At 39.1% G+C, this 19,053-nt stretch overlaps 2 protein-coding genes across 2 annotated transcripts; one reads left to right on the top strand and one right to left on the bottom strand.

Annotated features, from left to right (window-relative positions):
• The first annotated feature begins 532 nt into the window (after positions 1-532).
• Positions 533-6,852, top strand: ttc34 (tetratricopeptide repeat domain 34). The gene is made up of 7 exons (XM_061734864.1): positions 533-2,217; positions 2,440-2,662; positions 3,363-3,555; positions 3,857-4,023; positions 5,281-5,554; positions 5,660-5,874; positions 6,170-6,852. The coding sequence occupies exons 1-7, from the start codon at positions 533-535 to the stop codon at positions 6,713-6,715; spliced, it is 3,303 nt and encodes a 1,100-aa protein (XP_061590848.1). The 3' UTR covers positions 6,716-6,852.
• On the bottom strand, positions 6,793-16,857 carry alas2 (aminolevulinate, delta-, synthase 2). Its single transcript, XM_061736446.1, has 10 exons — positions 16,733-16,857; positions 15,432-15,753; positions 15,244-15,339; positions 14,681-14,903; positions 12,809-12,993; positions 12,524-12,703; positions 10,593-10,757; positions 8,779-9,047; positions 7,743-7,905; positions 6,793-7,525 (listed from the first exon to the last, which is right to left on the bottom strand). Exons 2-10 carry the CDS (start codon positions 15,736-15,738, stop codon positions 7,362-7,364), a joined length of 1,752 nt encoding a protein of 583 aa, XP_061592430.1. The 5' UTR covers positions 15,739-15,753; positions 16,733-16,857; the 3' UTR covers positions 6,793-7,361.
• Between the last annotated feature and the right edge of the window lie 2,196 nt (positions 16,858-19,053).

Genomic DNA, 19,053 nt, shown 5'->3' with positions numbered 1-19,053 from the left:
AAAGAAAGAAAGAAAGAAAGAAAGAAAGAAAGAAAGAAAGAAAGAAAGAAAGAAAGAAAGAAAGAAAGAAAGAAATAACCTATACCCAAGGCATCATCTAATAGCAGGAACACATTATATGCGAAAACTGTTCTTTCATTCTGATATTCAGATCTTATACTACTTTTCAGCTAGACAATTGTAAACCACGGTTTGCATATATAATAAAATGATAAATAAATATTCTTTGAATGTTCGTAGATGAAACTATTCAATGCATTCGTCATCACACACATTTTCTCCTAAATTTTTCCAGCATCAAATTCAAAATGGCTTTTCAGTTAATAATAAAGTAAATCAGTAACATGCAATTTCCCAGGTATGAAATGCTGCTACGTTGTTGAAAAAGGTATAGACTATGTGAGATGTTTTGTTCTTTTTGAGTAAATATTATTTGAATCCTTATTTCCTGACGTTTAACCATGGCATATCAATGTTTTTATTACTTTGGACAGCTGTAAAGAGTAAGACGGAAAGAGGCTACTGCTTGATCATGAGTGCTTCGGTTGGACCTGGAGTCAAAGTTTCAGAGCTATGCACAGATGGGGACAGCTTACTTAAGGGTGGAGACCTGGGGAAGGCCACCTCCCTGTACATGGCTGCCTTCATGGCTCATGCCTCCTCTGCAGTGTCACACATGCGTAAACTGGACAAGTTCAGCCTGGGTCTGGTAATCTCTACTTTAGAAAATTGGCTGGATAGTCATGGTGACAATCAGCCTTGTGAGGGTCTAAACAAAGGTCTTGCCGCTGTTTTCCTGTCCACACTCTGTCCCAACAACCTGTCAGCCACCGTTTCAAAAATGGAATCTCTTCTGCAGAGTGGTGGGCATGGCTGTGAGGAGATTTTTGTGCGTTGCACAGATCTACTTCAACGTAAACAAAACGTACATCCAGAAGATTCAACTCATGTGCTACTAGAAATAACTCAAGCACTGGCTTGCTTTTTATCAAAGCCTCGCAGTTCCACAGGACTGAGGCTTTACATCAACGCTTACCAGAAAAACAAAACAGAGACTGTCAAATTAATACAAAGCAGACAATCTGTCCACCTACCTAAAATAGTGAAAGCCTTAACGGACCATATAATGTGCATACATCCCTCTCTGTCATTTGATTGTAAGAAGGTGATGACAACAAAGGAGAATGAAAAGTTAAATGTGAAGGACCCTTCTTCAGTTATTGAGTTCTTATTGGCTATCTCACATAATGATAGAGAAGTACAGGAACTTCAAGCAGCATATTTATTCTTGATTGGCAGATTTGCAGATAGTGCAGAGGTCTACTCTACTCTATTACGAAAAGACACATCAGTTCAAGAAACTCCTGAGAAGCAAGCCAGACTCTTAACTAGTCATGCAGCTGCCTGTCTCTCAGCGGGGGGAAAGACTGCAGAAGAGTGCAGAAGTCTTGGGGAAGCATTTGAGACCCACCCTGCCTCTGCCCGAATTTACTTCCAAAAGCTCTTCACTGATCACGGTACTGGGATGGTTGCACGCAACCATCTCCGTCAGCAGGCAGAGAAGGGTTTTTCTGACTTCAGAGAGCAGGTTGTCATTCGTTCAGACTTGCGATCCACTGAAGGAGTTGAGCTCCTGGACCCAGTGATCACTTCTTTAAGGACTCTTTGTCATTTAGAGCCTGATGGGGGAGGCAGAGAGCTGCGAGTGCGACTGGCTGACTGTCTCCTCCTCAGAGGGGAACACAAAGAGGCTCTCTCCATCTGTTGCCAACTAGCTGGAGCCCAAGGACAGCAGAGCTATCAAAACACAGTCCAGGTTCTTCGTGGATATGCACGATTCCTTTCTGATGACCATAGAGGGGCATTGGAAGACTTCCAAGCTGTGATTGAACACACTACACCTCACCCATCCAGCTGTGTGAGAGCCCTCTGTGGCAGAGGGCTCTTGCGCATGGTGGGTGGTTTAAACTACCTCACAGCTCTAGACTATGTGACAGCCAGCAGGCTCCATCCCCAGGAAACAGCATTAACCGTTCGCTGCTTGGTGCCATGGAACTACCGAGGACTGCTGTGTACGGTTCTGCTGGAGCAGGGTCGAGTTATGCTGGAGAAGACAGCAGAGCGCCGATCAAAGACCAGTCCTAAAGAAGACCCCCAACTGCCCCAAAAGGAGGACCAACTGCAGGTTCAGTTGAAGAAAGAAAACAATAGATCAGGGTATAATACTTTTACTCATACGTTGGTTTGTTCAGACTCTTGGAACATTGAGAATTGTTAAAGCAAATAAACATATTATTCCATGTTCAAAATCAGCTGTTTGCAATGCATGTATTAGATCTTAGTTTTGCATTTAATATTCAACTAAGCAGCTGCATTTTATAGTTCTTATTCATGTTTACCTCTCTTTTCCTTATTACCTGATGCTGCTTTGAACATTAGGACTCCTGCTGGTGTCCAGTCGCTAGCGATGCTACTGATGGAGCTCCAAGCTGGTGCTGACGGGCCTCAGATCCTCGCAGCAGATGCCTTGTATCAACTTGGAAGAGTAGAAGAAGCCTACAGGTTATTACTTTCTGTTGGGACCATCAATCCTCGGGGCCCTACCCTAGCTCGCCTTGCTCTTCTGCAGCTGCACAGAGGCTTTCTTTATGACACCAATCAGGTACAGCTCTTTGAGGAAACACCATGTTTTGACAAATGGTATCCAAAGTGTGTCCCTGGCTCTTTTCATCATTATATTGTGGGAAAACAATAGAAAGTTATCAAATGTTTTAGGTAGTAATTTCAAAATCCTTTTTATATATTGCCAAGCGTAAGAAGCACCAAGAGAGCTGAATAAAGCCAAACTGAAACTTAGTTAGAGTCTAATTTAACCAAATGTCTTTCTTGACACTGCCTATATAGTACTTAAGAAACTATGGTACTGCAAGGGGCCTTCTGCACAACCTGCAATTAGATTTGTTTCTTTGTAATGAGTTAATTCCTGTTTTGTGAAACCTGGTGACCCTACAAATCAATACAGCACCAAATGCACACTATAACGCTATAAAACAGACAGAGAAATGTTACAAAAATCAGCTTGTTTTATCTGTTGCAAACCAGCAGAACCAGTGTTACTTTTTTTTCCTTTTATGAATTTAATTTAAAAAAAGGTCTGTTTTAAATATTGTTTCAGTTACATTATATATTTATGACATAATTACATTATACATTACATTATTCCTGATGAGTTTCGCTTGCCTTTTTTCCTTTGGGAGAAACACAGTACTATATTTACATCCAGTTTAGTTTTGATAGATTTACATTTGATTAAAGTTTACTACAAAGAGATAAAGGTTTTATGTTTGACTTTTTCTTTGCAGTTGCTTAAAAAGCTAATCGTGTGTGGTGATACCAGTTGTCTAAGCAGCCTGTTGGCAGTGGCACAGCAGAAAGATCGAGCTCTGCTGCAGGGACACTGCCACTCAGCTGCAAAACGCCTCCTGGATGGCACAAAACAGGAGAGGGCTGTCAGGGAAGCTGTAGCCTATCTTTCCATGGCTATTATGGCATCGGGTGATTACAATCTGATTGATGACATCTTCATGTTTATTTTTTTCATATGATTTTGATTAATGACTAAACTTGATCATGTTAAGAGTAATGGTTTGAGGGATAAAGTATAAAGCATAACCATAAAAGCACCTTGAATTGCCTTGTTGCTGAAATGGGCTATACAAATAACCTTGTCTCTGGCCTTGCCTGGCCTTGCCTTGCCTAAACAGAAGTTTTGGTTGAGCTGAGATATATGGTAATGGACAAAATGGTGAACAACTGCAAGTCATGTGAAACCAATGAAATATTTGTTTTGACCAAGGTGGTGAGGCAGCAGACTCCCTGCTGGAGAGAGCGAGGTGCTATGTGCTGCTGAGCCAACGAAAGACAGCTATATTTGATTTTAGTGCCATTTTGAAGCAGCATCCAAAGCATGTGCACGCTCTCTGTGGAAGAGGCTTCACATACCTCATGCTAAATCAACAAAAGGTATTTTTCTGCTGAAACACTGTCAAGATTTTGTGTACCTCATGGCAAATTTTGCTCATTCAAATCTGATGTGTATTTTTGTTTCCTGGCAATTAAGAAAAAACATGGTAATGCTTATATTCTGATAACATTTTCTTCTTGTATTCCAAATCCATTTTCTTGATTGGAAAATCTCTTGCTTTAAACACTCTTTTCTCTTTAACACTCAACACCTGCATGTGCTCTCCCCAGGGACTATCCCAGTTACATAAATGCAAAGTTTAATCAACCAGTCTGCCTGATTGCTAAAATAATGTCCTTAACAGCACTTTGAAAAGTAGAACTTTGACAAATACGTGTGTAGGACCTGGCACAATAAAAAAAAAAAAGATGTTTTTACAGAACAAGCCAAACCTAAATCTCAGATAAGAATAACATACACTGCTCCAGCTGCTGCTGGAAAACATTTTTGCACATATACCATCATCCTTATTTAAACATTTTCATTTTAAGTCAAGTCGAAAAGGTTTTTATAAATCTTTTTTTTTTTTAATCTCATGATTTTCTTGTGCCTGTTCGTTTTCAGATCCACATTAATTTGTGGGACTCCTGTAAGAAGGTCTTGATTTAGATTTGGAATAAGCTGGTTGTGACATCTGTTGCACAGATGAAAAATATCTTAAGAACTGGACGCTTGGGGCTGTTTATGATTTTTTAGGATTGGCAGCTGTGGGATGAATGGCTGTGGACCGTAGGCTAATTCTGCCCCATAGACCTTCTCATGACAAACTGAAAAAATGTAATTTTTCACAAATTGAAAGTGTTGTTAAAGACGTCAAGATATGGTAATGCAGAGAGGGTTGCAGAACACAACAGACACTCATTGTTATTTAAGGCTTTTGAGGTTTTAACTAATCAGTTTAACAATACATCTGACTATGGGAAGACCAGATTGGATTATTATGCTACAGCAATGCTATTACAATTTTAATGCAGTTTTAATATTATTATAATTAGTGCTGTCAAGCGATTAAAAAAATTGAGCGATTAATTAATTAAGATCTGTAATTACTGAATCTAATTCATCTCTTTTTTAATCTCACCTAAAAATTGTTGAGAAAAGCCCTCAACTTGAAGTGTTTTCCATTAAATTCATTACATTATTGTGGCAGATCAAAAAATTGATATATAACAACAACTTCCTAAAATAATGTATTTTTTTAACAGCCTTGAACAGATGCAGTATAACTTTGAACCTGCTGTTCTCCCTCTACTTAGGAATGTATTCATGATATCCTGGGGGCACTTCAGATAAATGCTGACCCAGTCATCAAAGACATCCTGTCACTCAAGGACAGGGCACAGAAGCTGGTCTGTGATTGGCTTCATCAGTTCTCCCGTTCCAATCTCTCAGAAACATTGATGAGTAATTCTGCCCCCTGCCACAAAGAGCAGCTCAGAGAAGCTTTCATAATTGGTGAGGCTTTGATGAGGACTGACAGCAGAAACCCAAGGTGGCATCTTCTCTATGTGGACACACTCTTGGCTAAAGGTGAGATGGTGGATGTCACTTAAAATATTCTGGTTTGGAGGCCATTTTTGGATGTGTGTTACTGCATAGATTCTCACTCCTTACGTTCTGCTCTATGTGCTCCAGGAGACATTACAAAAGCGAGGTCCCATCTGTATCAGGTATTTGGCCAAGAGCCAAGGGATGCACTGGCCCAAGCGAGGTTGGGCGTGGTGGAGGCCTGGCAGCAGAACCACCGCAGCGCAGCCCTCAGACTCAGCAAGCTAATCAAGAAAGATTCGTCCAGTCTGGACTTCTTGTTGGCCCTGATCCCATTCAATCAACGGAAATGCATAGCACAGGTAAGCTGATGTACAGGGATCCTAGATCCAGAGCTGAATGAGAACTACTGCCAGAATGTTTTGTGCTGGCTGTAGCAAAATTTATTTATTTTTTTAATAAAAATTCATCAGAAAATGTTCATTTCCACAAAAGTACTAAAAATGAATCCATATATCCTCATTTAGTCAAGGTATACAAGGAGTAATTTACATGCTTTGTGTTTTAGACAACTTAGTTTGTTAACCGAAAATATAAGAGTGATATTTTTATTTTGATTAACGTTTGAAGTTAATTGTTTGATTTTCATTGTAAAAGGCCGCAGCACAGGAAGCCACCATTGTTTCGTCAGGCAACCACTGGGATCAGGCCCTCACACTCCTTACTGTGGCTGTACAAGCAGTGGGCAATCACAAGTTAAACTACCTTCGCCAGCGGGCCGCCTGCTTTGCACAGCTGGCCTTACATGAGAAGGCCATATCTGAGCTGGATAGAGTTATCCAGAAACACGGTACACCGGATTCTAGCCGTTCAGACGACACTAAAATCTGGGCAGAAGACCTGTGTAGGCGAGGGCGAAGTTTAGTGCTGTGTTCAAGAGAAGATGCTGCTCTGGAAGACTTCACTCAGGCCCTGGAGCTCCACAAGGACCAGGCCATTCAGTGTGTGGAGGCGGGTCTGGGGAAGCTGCGTCTGGCCGAGTGCTTCCTGCGAGGAGCTCTGCAGCGCTACGGCGAGCAGAAGCTCGACAAATGTTGGACCTTGATCGAATGTGGTCTCCTTGTGGATAGTGAGAATGCAGAGCTGCGCAGACTGAGGGCAAAGGTCAAACGAGAACAGGCTGGCGCCTGCAACGTCAACTAGCAGTGGTATTGAGATACCACTGCTACCAAGATGAAATCTAATAATGTTCTTTTGTAAAAGAAAGATGACAATGACAATTTTCCAAATTTAATAGGATCTTTAATGGTTCATGGAAGCGCAAAACATTGGTTCATGTTATGTCATCAAAGTTCAGTCTTAGTTTGTTACATTTAACAACAATGTTTGAATTCTGCATCTTCATAATTACATAGTTTTTAATATAAGATGAACATTTAAATAGTTTATTTCGATTGATTATGGTGGATAGTAAAAAAAAACAAGTAGAATGTTTAAATATGTTTAAATCATGCAACATTAAATACTTTATTTCAAATCATCACACCCAACAAGATTTAAAAAAAAGTGTCAAATGTGCAGGCTTTGATGCTTTCAAAATGAAAGCGTGTTTTTAACCCTACCAATTGCTACAAACACTATTCGAAATTCAAAGATATAAGTAATATAAGTAACTAAAAATAAATAGTGGAATTTAGTCTTTGAAAGAACACTAAAACACAACAGCATTGCATTAGTATTGTTCATGCACATGAAGTAGGATTATAATAACTTAACATTTAATTTATTTTGCGTTTCCTATGCTTTTAATGTTTATGTCATTTTTTGAGATGCAGCATCTACTTTGGTTTCATGCACATACTGTAATGTATCGCGGTTCCATATTGCCAAAGTAGGATTTCTCCCACTCACTCATGAGGTCAAAGTGCAGCGGGCGGTCGCAGAAGGTGCAGGAAGCAGTGGCCGGGCTCTGGAGTGGGAGACCAGCCTCCTGCCACACCTCCACCAGTTTCTCTGTGAATTAAAGAGATGTTTGTGGGAATGAATGGTTAAGAACTTTAAATTTTAAAAGTTTGCCTTTGTTCATTTCAGTTTGCACATTCAGACTTCATGGTGCTGCAGCTGTGACATAATAATTTTAAGATTTTTGAAGTTCTGCCATTCTGTCTTACATCAAATTGTCATACCAGCACAAATTTGATGTCATTTTGGTTATTTTCCCCAAACTCACCCACAAAGAATTCCATCATGTCGGGCTTGTGATGGGGAGACGGAGCCAGACGCAGCAGCTCCTCACCGCGAGGCACTGTGGGGTAGTTAATGGCCTGGACATAGATGTTGTGTCTCTGTAGCAGGGTGTCACACACCTGTGTGTTCAGCAAAGCATCTCCAACCTGGGAAATGATCCATGAAAGGTAAAATGAGCCATTTAGGGGCTTTGTTTTTCTTTCGTTGGTTCTTTCTTTCTTTTGTGGTTTTTGCTAGTGTTGCCGCAAAAGTTTGCCTTTGTGGTCAATAATGACAGATGTTGCTGAGTTACAATTGACTCATAATTGGATTAAAACATTAAAAATATATATAGATTGAGTCATTGCATTATTATTCAAATTATGTATTAAAATAAATTATCGTTTATATGTCTCTCCTGTCTTTAAATGCAACATGTAAGTTCAAAATAAATGTGATCTGAAAAGTTTGAATTGCATTTGCAAAAGTCAAGTGTTTTTTTTTTTTTTTTTTTTACAGATGTGTCAATGTGGTCATAACAAAACCTGAACTTGTCTCTTATGGTTAATGTTCAGCTGGTGTGATAGTGGGCCAGCATTAAAGCCACATCATTATCTCACATTCCATGAAAAGTGCACTTTGTAAAAAACAATCTGTCATTTAATTAACAATACTCAAAGTCCTGTGGTGTGTGGTGGCAAAAACACTCATACAAATGGAGAAAATACTAAGCAATCAGGGATAAAATTATCTTGTAGGTGGTTTATTACAAACTGTACAGGGAGCAGGTGTCAACCACAGGTTGTTCAAGCAAAAATTTCAATGCAACAATAAAGTCACTGAACAGCAGATACTCTCAGACCTATGTTGCTATTTTAGCTTTATCAAGCGCTGACTCTGGGCCACTGTGGGAGCCCACAGGAAAGAATGTCAGAACTTCCAAAAAGTGACAAAGTTACAAGAATTAGCCAGAAGATAGTATATACTAGAATTATCTGTAATTAGGTTATCCCTCAGCATAGAACAAACAAGCTCCTTACCCGTATTGGGATGATGTGGCTGGGGCAGTTGACCACCGGCAGACCTTTGTCCATGAGCAGCTGTCTCATGTGTTTCACGTTCCTCTGGTGAGCTCTGCGGAGCCCCTGCCCCTCAGGACTCTTCAGGACTCGTACAGACTCCAGGGCTCCAGCCAGGACCATCGGGGGCAGAGCAGTAGTGAAGATGAAGCCGGCTGCGTAGGAGCGCACCGTGTCCACCAGGGCGGTGGTACTGGCAATGTAACCACCCACACAGCCGAAGGCCTTGCCTGGAACAGTAACAGATGACATGTCTGTGTAAGTCAGTGACAGGAATGATCCTTCCTCAACTATCAATGTAACACGCTTTACTTAATCATTTAGTATTTTAAGTAAGTATTTCTCCACTATGGAGTTTTCTTCTCGTCAACAATTTATGAAAATACAGAGTTCTTCACCTCCAAAAAGAACATAACACATCTGCCATCCCTGACAGCAAAATATGAGTGAATCAACATTGAAATATGGTTAGGCAGAAACATTGAATCCACGTTGAAGCCATGTCTATGACAAACAGAATATGTGGATTCAACATTGATTACATGTTGGCATTAGAATTGGATGATTGGTTGATGGATGATCCAACATCAATCATCGACCTTAACCAAAAATCAACCTTTTTGACCATAATTCCACATTGATTTAACATCTTTTGCTATCTGGGATCTAAGTGCCTGAAAAATGTCTGACTGTTTACTAAATACTAATATTTGTATAACTGGTTTTTATAAAAAAAGGCTGCTGATAAGAATAAATTGTATTTTGTTTTGAAGCACAAATTGCTTAATGTTTTGTGTAACCTTATGCAGAGTTGATTATGATTATTTTTTTATGCCATCTTGGCGTCTGAACACATTAAACAAAGTTTATATTCCATTTTCTTAGTCATAAACTTTTGAAGTCTAAAAATGTCCCAGATCATCTTCACCAGCTACAATGATATAGGTTCTAGGTTCTCTGTGAGCCTGAACAAGGTTAAATAGGAACACAAAAATAGAGAAAATAAAATAATTTATAAAAATGAAAGGAATCCCCAGCATAAAAAATACTGCCACAGAGTTAAACACCTGAAAAGCCAACTTTCCATTGTAAATTGTTTGTGCTCTACTTTCCCAGGAGGGATTATTCCAGTGCTTTGGGGTAAAACATGTTTTGTGAGATATAATTTAATCATCAATAGCTCTAAAACCAAATGTACTTCTAAAGAGTTTCTAAATCCTCATCTTATTTGAAACTGAATGTCTGATATTTTTAGTTTGCGTTTATTGGTTATCTTTATAAAATCATGCATTTTTCATTCATAGTTGAATCCCTACCACATACTATCTATGCCTTGAAGTCAAATGTTGTGATCCTGGATTAATTTAGAGGGATTTCTATCTAAAACTTTGCAGTCGTCCAGACGTTGCATGCAGGATAAACTGAGAACAGTTTTATCAGTGACACCAGAGAGAGACCGACACCCAGCTGATAAAAGCTCACCCTTCTCCAGTCCTCGTTCAACTGCATCGCACTTGGTAAAGGCTGCTGCTGCTATTTCAGCAATTAGGCTATTTTAATCAATTAGACGGGTTTGTACAGAGTTGGTTTTAAATGGGAGATGATCCACGATGAGAGCTGTTTTAAAGCTGCTTGTCTTCTTCTTGGTGAAAAGTCATGTTGGTTTATGGATCTTTTTTAAATCAAGGATATATTTCATCAAATCTTCTAAAAGATGAACAACAAAGCACCTGCATTACTTCTTCTAAATGTCCTATTCAGACAGACAGACTCACCCAAGGTCCCAGTCACAATGTCAATCTTGTGCATTATGTTGTCTCTCTCGCCCACGCCAGCTCCGTGAGCTCCATACAGGCCCACAGCATGAACCTCGTCCACGAACGTCAGGGCTCCATAACGATGAGCTACGTCGCACAGCTCTTCCAGAGGACATATGCCACCTGCCAGCCCCAGAGAAGAAGTTGATTTAATTAGAACTAACCATAGGTGAGAGGGACGTTATTAGAGCTGAAAATGTCTTCACAGCCAAAGATGTCCATGTGCTGTACACGAGGAGAGCTATTCCACAAATTAAAAACAACACATTTTTAGAAAAAAATAAAAAACGCTTTACAATCATAGTATAAAAAAAAATTAGTAATAAGCTGCGTCCGAAATGGCATACTACCACCCTAATGAGTATGCAAAAACAGTATGTGAGATCTTTTAGTGCGTCCGAAACATTAGTACGTACACAATATTATGCGCTATCCATACTCATTACGGAGAAATGTATAAGTGTGGATTGATGGACACTAGCCGAGCAGAAACTTCACACAATGCAATGCAGCGGTGTTTGGATGCTAAATAATACGTATATGTCATAAGTACTACTGATATTTACTCAAAAGTGTGCCGAACTTAAGTATACTTTTTAGTATATACTTTTTAGTGTGGCATTTCGGACGCACCGTAGCTAAGCAGAAACTTCCCACAATGCAATGCAGCGGTGTTTGGTTGCTAAGTGCTGCGCAGATACGTATATGTCATAAGTATAATATTAAGTATAATAATATTATTATATAATACTAATATTATAATATTTGTATATAATAATATTATATAATGTAGTTTTGTTTGGGCCAGGATAAACGGGAAAGAGCGGAGCGGTGCTGCTACTGCTGCTACTGCTACTGTGACAGGAGTTGTTACCATGTCAACAACAACAGGAAGTGCCGTGTGGCTCTGAGTAGTACGTCCGAATTAATGCACACTACTGATATTTACTCAAAAGTGTGCCGAACTTAAAGGAGCATGAAACTCCTTTTAAGAAATGAGACTCTCTAGCGCCACCCTTCACCACGACGGCCGTCGGGGGTACTGCAGCCAACAGTGAAGCCGGCACGGGAGAACGGGGAGAACGTGCATGCAGCGTCATGTGACGTCACATCCGCAGGACAGCGCGGAAATTCAGCCCCCGAATTGCAGCACATTTTGCAGCACACAGCCTGTTCAAGGCAACGGAGAGATACACTAGAGGGCTCATTCTTTTTGGTTTGGAATGCTGCATCTGACATTATTACTAGAAAACTTAAAACGTATACGAATTTTTTTCATAAATCCTGCCTTAATCCTGCCTCATGCTCCTTTAAGAATACTTTTTGAGTATATACTGTTTAGTATGGCATTTCGGACGCACCAATAGTCAACCATTCATCCTTCATTTTTGGCTTCCTGGAGTGGTATCTTAAGCTGTATTTATTTAAAAGAAATCCTCCCTCACACTGGATATGGAGATAACATCCTAAACTCCCAACTTGGATATGTTGTGTTTGTGTTGGTATGACATGGCTACTAAATCATGTCAAAGCAAGGTTTTCTACCCTTGTCATGAAAAAACCAGCCTACTGTGAAGGACATGACACTGGAGAAGAATTTTGAGCGTTTCTTCAACACGATTTACAATGAGAATTAAATTTTTTTTTTTTAATGTTCTCTCAAGAGAGCCACTTCAAGAATGAAAATAAGATTTCCCTCTTCTGCGGTGACTATGAGCAATGTAGTCGAGACAAAACTTGTTTGGTTGAACTTATGCATAGAAACCACTACTCTCTAATAAGAAGGAGGAGCAGTGATAAGATAAAGACTTGCAGGGAAGAGGCAACAATCCAAGATATGTGCAAATGAGCCTAGATTTCTTTTTTCTACATCATTTAAATATACTCACCGTCCATTGAGTGCACGGTCTCAAATGCCACTATTTTTGGTGTCTTGGGATCTGAGTTTTGGAGAAGTTCCTCCAGGTGTTGACTGTCGTTGTGGCGGAAGATGACGCGCTTGGCGCCGCTGTTCCTGATGCCCTGAATCATCGATGCGTGGTTTCCTGCATCGGAGTAGATCTCACACCCTGCTCCACACAGTGAACAAACCATGAAATGAGTGGAGATGACATCTGTCAATACACAACCATAGGTCACATTTTCTACAACGACCCCGTAGATATTTGTCTTACCTGGAAGCATCTTAGCCAGAGTGAAAAGGGTTGAGTCATTTGCCACGAAGCAGGAGGAGAACACCAAAGCAGCATCCTTCTGGTGGAGCTGGGCAAGCTCTTGCTCCAGAGACACATGGTAGTTGCTGGTGCCAGAGATGTTTCTGGTCCCACCTGCTCCTGCGCCATGCTCTTCCAGGGAATCTCTGAGGACAAACACAACAACGAGGTACATCTGATTCAGAAACAAGAAGTTTGGATTTTTCCATCACAAACTCAGTCACACTTACAGCTAAAACGATACAGTTAATTTTGCATGACATAAGTATAATGATCCGTGGCATTGGATATTTGTTGTACAATTGTCTTTGTTAAAGCATACTTTTTCTAATAAATAAATATTCATCCATTTTTTTCCTTTTTTATTCCCACTTATTCCCTTTTAGGGTCACAAGGTTGTGCTGGAGCGGATCCAAGTTCTCCTTAGGGAAGACGCAGGGTTACATCCTGGACAGGTCACCAGTCCATCACAAGGAACTATATAGTCAAATAACCACTCACACACTCACATGGGCCATTTAAATCAGCAATTAACCTGGCACACATGTTTTTGGACTGTGGGAAGAATACCCAGTACCCAGATCAGACCCACACAAGCGCGAGAAAACATACAAACTCCACAGCAACACAGCATCCATAGCACATGCTGACACTTAGGCAGCAGTTTCATTTTAGCTCACTTAGTAAATCTTTAGAGTCATCGTTTGTTTGGTTAGTTTTGCCCACACTAAATATTTTTCATCTTCATCGGCATGATGTTTTAGCTTTTCTTTCTTTGATGGTGATGAGAAATGTATCTTTCTGTGTTAAAGCAGTGATATGTATTTGTTTGTTGATGTCTTTTCTTTTTTAAGGAAAAGAAAAATGACTCATAGATATGACTCTTTGTCTAGTCTTTACAAAACAAATTGCCGAAAGAGATTTAACGTTTCCCTGTCTCTTGCCTTCGCTCAGCATAGGAACAGCATGTCAGACTTTATTGTCATTGCATGTCAGACATAAAATGAAATTTGGAACGCTTCTCCATTTTGTTGCCACAATAAAGAAAATGCCATGAATAAAATAAAATAAGATAGAATAAAATATTTAAAGATAGGAATAAAAGCAAGGCAGAGTAGAATGACATTTACAGTGTCTGTATTCATTGTTGTTGTATGACTTCACCAGGATTCGCACTGTCACAGGATAACCATGATAAGATCAGACAAACTAACTTTCATATGTTAATTAAAACATTTAATGAGTATATTGGATGATTACTGATTAAATAGAGGACATAAATACTGTTCATCATATTGACAAACCGGATTTTTCTCTCCATAAAACTCGTCCAGTGTTAGATGCTGATCTTAACTTCCAGAAACACATAGCTAATGTCTCCAGGACTGCCTTCTATCATCTTAGAAATATATCTAAAGTAAGATGCTTTCTGTCAAAATCAGGCTCTGAGAAGTTGGTTCATGCTTTTATCTCCAGTAGATTAGATTATTGCAAGGGACTTTTTGCAGGACTAACAAAGCAAGTGTTACATAAACAAAATGCTGCGGCCAGAATTCTAACAAAAACCAAGAGGTATGAACACATCACTCCTGTTTTATCCTCTCTGCACTGGCTCCCTGTTAAACAAAGAGTAGAATGACATTCACAGTGTCTGTATTCATTGTTGTTGTATGATTTCACCAGGATTTGTTCTTGTGGATTGGTGTTGTTTTTTATTTATTTACTTTTTTTTTTTTTTTTTTTTTTTTTTTTTAAGATGTAATGTCCACAGATCAGGTTCAACATCCACACTCAAATGTCCAAACAAAACCTGAAAAAGCCTCTTTGTATTACCTGATCTCCCCGATGACCCTGGGGTGGCGACTCATCCCCAGGTAATCGTTGCTGCACCACACTGACACCTTGGAGCCTTCGCTCCCAGAGAGGGAGTAATCCTCAGCAAACGGGAAGGCCAGGGCGCTCCGGTTCACCGTCTTGAACACTCTGTACGTGTGGTCCTTCTTTTTCTCAGAAATCTTCTCAATGAAGAAGTGATCGTAGTCAAAGCTGGAGTCTCCTGAATTATAGATAAGTTCAATTTTTTAAAACTTGAAATCATTTACAGTGCTTAAGGAAAAATAACAAAAAAAATATGGGAATCATGAGATTGGACCATTTTAAATAATAGTCCATGGGATCCACTGCCTGTGTTCAATTTAACGTGACAGTCTTTCTTTTTCTAGTATTTCTGTGATGATGTGTTCTTTTGTTTGATTATTTTTGAGTCCCTTTGAAAAAAAACCCAACAAATTTCATGAATTTGATTCATTTTTATGAGATTTTCATGTTTCCCTGTGAGACTGGCTTGCAATTAAACATTATTGGTCACCTTCTGCCCGGTTAAGTGTAAAGCTCACCCATGTTGTCTTTCAGGAAGTGGGTGACAGCGTTAGTTTGACCTTCTGATGGAAACACTGAATCTTTCAAACTTTTCAACAGAGTGGTCATCAAACCTGGAGGAGATGAGAGAAGCTCTGTGAATGTCAGGTATCACTTTATACTACAAATTGTGCTGGTTAAAGGTACAATTGTGAATGATTCCTACCATCCTGGACGTCCTCCTGTACTTGAGGGCTGGCCTTGACCACCCCGATCTCAGAAGTAACAAAAGGGCATCTGTTTGATAGAGACACAGCCACCTGAGTGGCGGTTTGAGCAAACATCTTCTGTTGGTGCACCGAGGAAATGGGGTGACTCCTGGGTTTGGTGGCTGAGGTTGGGCTGCTCACGCTGATCTGACGAGTTATCATGGGACATTGGTCTGCCAGAGAGAGCAAAGCGGCTCCGGTTCTCCTCAGAGCTGGCTTTGGAGCCGACTTCAAAAAGGGGCAGTGATGAAGAAAGGCAGCCATGGTGCTGTTCCTATGCTGAGTGAAGGCAAGAGACAGGGAAAGGTTGAATTTCTTTCGGCAATTTGCTTTGTACAGACTAGACAAAGAGTCTTATCTAAAAGAAAAAAGAAAAACAAACACATAAAACTACTTTAACACAAAAAGATAGATTTCTCATCACCATCAAAGAAAGAAACGCTAAAAAATCATCCCAGTGAAGATAATCAGGTGTGACTAAAGTTGTCAACAAAAATGTAATGGTTGAGTTCAGCTACAGAAAGTCGTAGGTGCCTCCTCCAGGGTGTGACTTGTAGCTGCTGCTTATCTTCGCTCTGCAGGCGCTCAAGAGCGATGCTGACAGACGCTGCCAGCTGATTACCTTAAACGCCATAAAATAATTCTTGATAAACTGAGGGAGAAATGCTCCACATTCTTCGCATTTTTAGGTTTTACTCTCCTGGTGTTAAAAGTTTTCCAACCCAAAGTAAAAGAAACTTAACAGTGTGACGCAGTATTCTGCAAACTCACAATCTACCTGTGGCAAGGTCACTTGAGCACGTACTGTATGTGAGTGGTCTGCTTTACCAGCAGCTGGGTTTTTAGCATCTACTGCGGTCAGCTGATAAAGTAATTCTGGGGATCTGCAGCTTTTTCTTGTGGTTGGATGTTATCTTTACTGGTGCTTGGTCAGTCAAACTACAACACCATTTAAACACACTTTTGATATTATTGTTAACATACATCTTACAAATGATGATAAACAACATAATAAAACTAAAAAATGCGTAATGCAGTGCATAATCTTTAGCTGTACGGTGCAATACATCCACAGCTATGACTGTCAATAAATAAATAAATAAAATAAAGCAACAAAGCGTGACTTGATAATAATTTAAAGAAAAATAGTATATTTGGGGTGATTTTTAAAAAAAAGTTAAGATAATAGTAAGAAATGTGTTATTGATGTAAATAATTGTAACAAGAAAAAACAATTATAATTAATATTAAAGCTCACCTGTTGACCTGCACTGAGGACGAACGTCAGAACAGCAAATAACCAGAAGTTCAGAATGTGTCGGCTCTTATTGGTTCAGATGAGCCTTATCAAATCGCTAATGGGCCCAGCCCTCACACATGACGTATGGATCTTAGCTGGGAGTGGTATAAAGGGAGTTGTTGCTTGTCCGGGGCGGTGCAAAGAGGCTGATAGCAAAAGCTGTGAGAAAGTCTGCACAAACTCACTTGTATCTGAGTTAAAATAATAAAAAAGTTATAAGATGTTCCACGTAAACAACATGACAATACTAAAATATAAATGTCTCTGTCTTCATTTGCATATTCACAGAAACATCCAGAAAAACTATGAAAAATGATTGTGATGTAATCTTTATGTTTACATTACACTTATACATCAGAATGTGTTATTAAGAGAATTTATTGGAAAACTTGATTTATTATTTACTATTTTTGAACTCTTAAACTGACTCAATAACTTCTCTTTTCATCAGAAATTTGACTCAGAATGACATCAGAATGATGGTCATGAGACTTTTTTCTGTAAACTTTGTGATCTGACCCCATCATCAGTATTTGTTTTATTTTGGTTTCTCTTTCCTTTTTGAGGGGAAACCTTTTTTTCTACAAGCTGCTTGTTTTTTATATTGTGTCACTTGGATTAATGTTGTTTTTTGTGGCACTTTATGTTTGTTCCATAATTTAAAATGTAAATAAATAATAATATTTTATTCTTCAAACTCTGTGTTCAATGAGTCTTTTGGCTCATTTCATTTATTCGTTTATTTGACAGGGACGGTGCATGTTGATGGACATTTACAATACAAACCACAGATGTAATAAGCATGCTGGATTATTGCTAACAAGCCCATTTGTATCCGTAGTCCCAAGGCAGGTAAAAGAAAAATACACAATAACACAATGAAATGTTAATACAATAAAATAAGAAATTAAAATGTTTCCACATTAAAAATTATCACAAAACGGGTTTGCTTTTAGCTTGCGTATGAGTTGTATTTTTAAAGCCAGAAATGTGGGACATTATCGTGGGTGGACAATTTACTCTCCTTCACAGAAGTGTATTTCATCCAAAGGCAGTTCTTCTGTGGGGAACTTCACAGTCCCCTCGAGTGTCCTATGAGTTCTCAACCAAAAAAAGTCTGCAGGTAAATCTTTAGAAACATAAGGCAAAACAAAACATTTTAATAAAAAAAGTGAAATATAAGGAGGAGCAGTTAATGATGGAAAAATGTCAAACATCATATGTTTGGCTGCTTTCAATGATCTCAATGCATTTTGATTTCCTTTCCTTTCAAGGAACTCAGGGAGGCTAATGTTTCTGGGAATCAATAAAGAAGTGATACAAGCGTGCTTTGCAGGAAATATTGATGACGTGCTAACTAGACAGAGGGAAATGAGGGAAAAGCCCAAGATTCAAGTTTCAAGATGTTTGTCATGTACAACAGGAAAGTACGTTCTTTGTGCAATTAAATTCTTTCTTTGCTCTCCACCCTGATGCTGACGTATAAGTACAACAAAAATAGAATACTTATATAGTTATACACTAACTACAAAACAAAGAAAAGAAGGAAGTAAAACACATCACAGCAGCAGTTGACACACACATGTGGTTTTATATGAGAACTTTATAGTTCCAGTTCCAGTTGACTGGTAGGGAGTGTAAATCTTCCGGTGGTGAGAACTCTGAGACACGAGTGTGATCAGAGGTCTAACGACTTGATTTCCTTTTTGTTCTTGATATTATGTCTTTTAATATTTACTCAGGGGAGCTAGATTATGAATGGCATATTATGAATGGCAGTGAGCATGTCAACCTACATGGTTGACATGCTCACTGAATACATACTGGACAGAACCCTTAGATCATCAAATAAGAGTCTTCTCATCATACCTAGAATTCACACTAGATCTGCTTATGGTGCTTTCAGTCACTACTACACTCTCTGGAATTCCTTGCCGCAAGAACTAAGGTCTGCTCCAACAGTGCCCTCTTTCAAAAGCAGACTAAAAACTTACCTTTTTGCACAGGGATTTGAGTAAACTCTACATGGTTGGCTGCAGAGGTAACAAAGTACAAATACTTTGTTACCTTACTTAAGTAAAAATTTTATACTTTATTCTATACTTCACTGGAGTAATTATTTTTCAGACGACTTTTTACTTTTACTCCTTACATTTTCACGCAATTATCTGTACTTATTACTCCTTACATTTTAAAAACAGCCTTGTTACTCTATTTCATTTCGGCCTTTAAAAAAAACTATCCAGTTAAATTGCGCCATCCAGATAGAGTGAATTTGG

This window comes from Cololabis saira, chromosome 12 (assembly GCF_033807715.1).
Source record: "Cololabis saira isolate AMF1-May2022 chromosome 12, fColSai1.1, whole genome shotgun sequence".
Lineage (NCBI taxonomy): Eukaryota > Metazoa > Chordata > Actinopteri > Beloniformes > Belonidae > Cololabis > Cololabis saira.
This window is presented reverse-complemented; position numbering and strand designations above follow the sequence as displayed.